Consider the following 5,876-nt stretch of genomic DNA (forward strand, 5'->3'; position numbering starts at 1 on the left):
ACCAAGTTCTGCGACCCCATTTTTGTAAAATTTAGTTTGAGGTTAAATTTAGTTTGAAGTTAGATTTTTCGAAATTTTGCGGAAGCCGCGTAATCTGCGAAATCTGCCTTGGGCCTTGAAATTTGACCGATCCCGTGAAATTCTTTAAGTTGTTTAAAGATTCTTATTTTTTCCAAATTTAATTCATGAAGTGTAATACGTTATTGAGAAAGATATCTTTTCTGTAATTTTCGCAAATTTTGATGTTTTTTTTAATAGTTTTATTATTAAAATTTCAATATATTTTTATTTTCTAGGTAGCAGCAAACCATCGGATTAAGTAGGTTTTATATTATTGATTTATCTAAATTAAAATATAATTATTAAGTTGTTATATGACAGACCGATTTGTTTCACTTTTATTTCAATAATTTCAACTCTTTTGATGTTTCAGTTTTGTTGAAATTAAGGTATATGAACCTGTATTTTCAATAAGGCCAACGCATAATTTATTTGAAATGTATTTATTTATTTATTTTTCCCCGAAACAATATGGGTAGAAAATATCCCTATTCTTAAAATATAAATAATATAGAAGAAACATTGTAATTGTATATTATTTAGAATACATTGTATAACTTATTTTACATTTATGATCAAACTTAAGGCCTATCGGAAATTCAAATTTTTTAGATCACAGGTTGGAAATTATGTATAACCTTGAGGAAAAAAATTGCTACGACCTTAATCTAGACACGTGGTTGTAAGACTCTTTCGGATATTAAATAACACGTCGTTCTTGTTTCGAGTTCAAGCTTAGACTGGTTTATTGGTAACTTTGGAGTATGAACAAAGCTTAGGAGAGTGAGGTTTCTCTTCTAGAAATCCTCTCTTAATCTTACCTCTCATCTCCCCCCTTAAGATTAGACATATTGATTTCACTTTTTCTTAACTAATGTTTCCAAATTCAGGTTAGTATGTTTATAGTTTCGTTTTCTTTTTGAGCGGCGAAGAGACTTTCGTTTGTCACTCTTTTTTGAAATATCTAAATCTGGGTTATTATTTTTCGTGTCGACTTCTTCATCTGATATTTCTGAGCAAGAGGATGAAGTAGTGCTTTTTGAGATTTCTGAATCAACACTATTTTTTAGCACAAAACGATTTTGTGGAATAATCTTAAGTTGGTTTGCATGCGCTTTGCGGCTTGAGCCCTCCACCTCAATGAGATAAACAAGTTCAGATAATGGTTTAATTATTGTAGCGTTATAGCTGAATCTTCTACCATTTACTTTTTGTGTGTAGATCACTTTATCTTGTACCTTAAAATTAAATTTTGTTTTCAATTCATCATTCTCAGCGAAAGTGCTGGGTTTAAACTTAAGGTTTACAAATTGTGTTCTTGGTTGAAATGCAAAAATTCGTTCGTTGGGTATGATGTTGTCACCTGTGCTCGGAGTTTGGTGGTGATGATGTATGAATGTCCGTATTTTATTGTCGATCTGTAAAGATGAATGAGAATCTCCCTCGCCTATTATTTTATCCAACACCGCTTTTGTGGTTTGCACTGCCCTTTCAGCTAGCCCATTACTAGCTGGGTGATAAGGTGGTGAAAATATATGCTCAATATTTCTCGCCTTGCAAAACTGTGCAAATTTTAAACTATTGAATGGTGGACCGTTGTCGCTGACAATAGTGGATGGAAACCCAAAAATAGTGAAAATATTATCCAATTCTTGAACAACTTCTTCTGCTGCAGTTTTACTCATTCTTTTGACTTCTATCCACCGTGAAAAGGCATCTATCAATATCAAAAATGTGCGGTTAAATTTTTGAAAAAAATCTATGTGTACACGTTCAAATGGAGTTGTTGCTTTTGGCCAATTACCATATATTTTTGGCGTTCTGTCTATACCATTTAACTGACATGTTTTGCAAGAAGAAGCATAATTCTCTATGTCTGTACCTATTCCTTCCCAATATAGAAATTGCCTTGAAATAAGTTTCATTTTATGAATTCCCCTATGGTTCGCATGCAATAACTGAAGAGCAAATTCTTTAAGAGAAGTTGGTATGACAACCCTATTTCTGAAAATTAGGCAATTCGCTTCTATGCTGAGGTCGTGCCTTTTCGAAAAATAGTTTTTAAACTGTTTTTGTCTTGCGTATGTTGGCCAACCATTTTCTACGAATCGTATAATTGAGACGAGAACTGGATCGAGTTTGGATTGTTCGGCTATTAATTTTGCATTTAAGTTAAAAGCTTGATCTTCAACAAGAAAATTTAGAAAATTTGGTGCACTTCTTTTACTTTCTTCTATATCCGCGATACTAGGTTTTTCATTGAGGGGTAGTCTTGATAGACAATCTGCAACGTGATTTTCTCTGCCTGGTTTGTGAATGATGGTGAATTCAAATATTGACAGTCTTGAAATGTACCTTTGCAAACGGTTTGCAATTACCATTGGGCTGTTCTTTTTACTTTGGAATACCCCCAACAATGGTTTGTGATCTGTTATTATAATGACTTGTTGACCAATAACGTATTTATAAAATTTTTCCATTGCAAAAACGATAGCCAGTGCTTCTCGGTGTAAAATAGGATATTTTCTCTCTGCTTTAGATAATCTTCGCGATACGAAAAACACTGGTCTTTCTTTTCCCTCTACGTTGTGGCTGAGAACCCCTGCTATACCGTCGTCACTTGCGTCGCATGTAACAGTGATGAGTTTTGAAGGGTCAAAGTGAGTTAGTATTTGTGCACTACAAATAGCTTTTTTACTATTTTCAAAGGCAAGCTTGCAGTCTTCATTCCATTCCCATACCGCATCCTTTGTCAATAGGTTAAACAAGGGAGAAAGTATTAGATTTAATTTAGAAACAAATTTAGTATAAAATGTTATCATTCCAAGAAATGCCTTTAGTTGAGTTTTTGTTTGCGGCGCTGGCACGGCCTCAATTGCTTTCACCTTCTCCGGATTTGGCGATACTCCTGCCTCCGAAAGAATGTGACCCAAATATTTCACATGGGAAACGAACCACTGGCATTTGTCGGTGTTGATTTTGACATTGTGTGAAGCTAACTTTTCTAATACAACTCTGACCTTTGCGAGCAACTCTTCATCTGAACCTGCCCACACAAGTATATCATCGATATAAGCTTGTACATTGGGAATACCAAAGAGAATTTTATCCAAAGCAGATTGAAATAGTGTGGCGGCTGGTTTAACACCAAATGGCAATCGTTTATATGCGTACAACCCTTTATGAGTATTAATTACAAGCAATTTTTTTGCTTGATCAGACACAACCAGTTGTTGATAGGCTCCACGTAAATCAATTAGTACAAACTTCTTGGCCCCACTTTTGTTGGTTATTAGTTCTTCAATTAAAGGTAAAGGATAATGATGAGTAGTTATGTGAGGATTTACTGTTTTTGATCCATCCATGCAAATTCTTATATCTGTTTTATTTGGTTTCACCACCACCACGATAGGAGAAGCCCACTCTGCGTATTCAATTTTGGTTATTATGTTTTTAGCTTCAAGATCGTCCAAGTATTTGGAAACTTTTTCCCTGTGTTTAAATGCAACTGTGTATGGTTTGTGTATAAATGGCTTAGCGTTTTCGTCGATCTTGATATCTACTACTACATCTTTGATCGGCTCGGTTAAGTCTTCATCAAAAGCTTTCGGGAAATCCTTTTTTAAATTTTGAACCGTTCTCTCTATCCATCGTTTTCTTGCATCTGTGTGTATGGAATTAAGAGCAAAGCTTTCTCTCCAATCTGGCCAAATTACGTTTAGCCAATCCCTACCCAAGAGAGGTGTAAATTCTCGGAGAGATTTGATCACAACTATTGTTAAGTGCAATAATTTTTCTCTCAATTTTACTTGTACTGGAAGTGTGCCAACCACTGAAACTTTGTCTCCAGACACCACGTAAAAATGTTTGTGTATCGGAATGAGCTTAATTTTGTTGAAATATTTTTCATAGGTTTCGAGAGAGCATATAGTTGCACAGGCACCTGTATCACATTCCAATGTTATATTTTTACCATTTATTGTCAAATCCACAAAAGCTGGTGTTGTGTTTAACTTACCCAATAACAAGCTATTTACATTATTTACGAGATTGGGCGAATCGTCGTCCGATCCGTCTGCTGACTGCTTATCGGACAGATCCGAATCATCTTGCAGCGACGATTTGAGCTCCTCCATGGCCGCTGTAAGCTGGTTGATCCGCTCTTCGTAAGCTCGTCGTTTGTATCCTGCTCCTTTTGGCGGTGTTGGTGCGCTGTTTCTGGGTTTCTTCGATTTCGGGAACGTACACTCGTAGGAAAGATGACCTTTGTTGTAACAGTTGTAGCACACTGTTGAACTACTTGGCCGAAAGCTTCCCCGATGGTTGTATAAATCTGCATTTCTGTTAGCAGCATGTGTTGCTTCACCCATACTGCTTCTCTTCACCACATTGCGCGAAAATCCCGCACTTGCCCCACGTCGATCGATGTAGTTCACTTCTACTATCTCATGTTGTGCCATTTTACGTGATTCTTGCGTAGCAGTTTCGATCGATTTGGCTTTTTCCAGCAATTTTGCCAGATCAAGCTCTTCGCTTCCTTCTCGCAGCATGATTTCTCGCGTGTTATCGTTTTTTAAACCGGCCACAAAAATCGATTGCACTAACACCGCTTCGGTCTCGACTTTCACCCCACAATGTTCAACTATATCTTGCAGATCTATCGCGAAGTCATCTAAAGATTCACCCACCGCTTGTTTGCGAGATATGAGGCGATATCTTTCCGCGAACACATTTTTATTTTCTTCATGTAGTTTTTGAAATTTTTCAATAATTTGTTCGTAAGATTTGTTCACAATCTTCTCTGGCTTAAAACTCCCTATTATTCTGTTCGCTGTTTCTTGGCCAACACTCGTGATGAACTCCAAAGCTTTTTCATCATTTGGTGTTTGATTTAGCTTGAAGTAAATCTCTACCGTTTGCAGGTATGAGTTAACGTTCAGACCCGCCAAATACACAGGAAATCTTCCTTTTGTTCTTTTTTCAACCACCGGTGCTGTCGCCGTCACGTTGGTTTTATCATCCGGCATGATCACTTTTTTGTTTGTTTTTTCTTTTTTAGGTACTTTCACGACCCCACACTAGCGATTTTTTGCACTAATCCCTCAACTTTAACTGTTGGGTACTTGCACGACCCGTCACTGGTTTTCAATACGAATTATCCTACTTTAATAATAACCACGCTGTACACCACGTGCACGTCGTACACAACTTCTGCAAGTACTTAATACTTCTTCCTTAGTCACACAAAGTAACTAAGGGATCCAATCGCGAAATTTTCACCCTCGTCGCCAATTTGCTACGACCTTAATCTAGACACGTGGTTGTAAGACTCTTTCGGATATTAAATAACACGTCGTTCTTGTTTCGAGTTCAAGCTTAGACTGGTTTATTGGTAACTTTGGAGTATGAACAAAGCTTAGGAGAGTGAGGTTTCTCTTCTAGAAATCCTCTCTTAATCTTACCTCTCAAAAATAATTTCACAAGACATCACAGGTTGGAAATAACGTCAAACCTTGAGGGGAAAAAAATAATGTCCTTCAAATTATTGATAAGTTGCCAATTTTTGATAGTATCATTATTGTTATGGTTCATGAAGCATATTGTGATATCTTCTGTTTTTTTTTCTTTTTAATGTTGCTTGAAATTCGATATTAATTATGTCCCTTTCCCCTTCAACCTTGACCAGAATCGACGAACGAAAACAAACAAATTATATTTCTACTAATTTGAGTTATCAGTTCAGCAAATTGAGTTTTAAAGACAGTTTATAAAACTCAATTTGCATAACTGATAGCTTATTTTGTGTCTAAAACAAT

The 5,876-nt window shown here is 36.2% G+C and overlaps 1 protein-coding gene across 1 annotated transcript; it reads right to left on the reverse strand.

Moving 5' to 3' along the window:
- Positions 1-719: 719 nt before the first annotated feature.
- LOC120421675 (uncharacterized) lies at positions 720-5,522 on the reverse strand. Its single transcript, XM_039584905.2, has 2 exons — positions 4,079-5,522; positions 720-1,478 (listed from the first exon to the last, which is right to left on the reverse strand). Exons 1-2 carry the CDS (start codon positions 5,085-5,087, stop codon positions 1,468-1,470), a joined length of 1,020 nt encoding a protein of 339 aa, XP_039440839.1. The 5' UTR covers positions 5,088-5,522; the 3' UTR covers positions 720-1,467.
- Positions 5,523-5,876: the final 354 nt, after the last annotated feature.

Source organism: Culex pipiens, chromosome 2, assembly GCF_016801865.2.
Source record: "Culex pipiens pallens isolate TS chromosome 2, TS_CPP_V2, whole genome shotgun sequence".
NCBI lineage: Eukaryota > Metazoa > Arthropoda > Insecta > Diptera > Culicidae > Culex > Culex pipiens.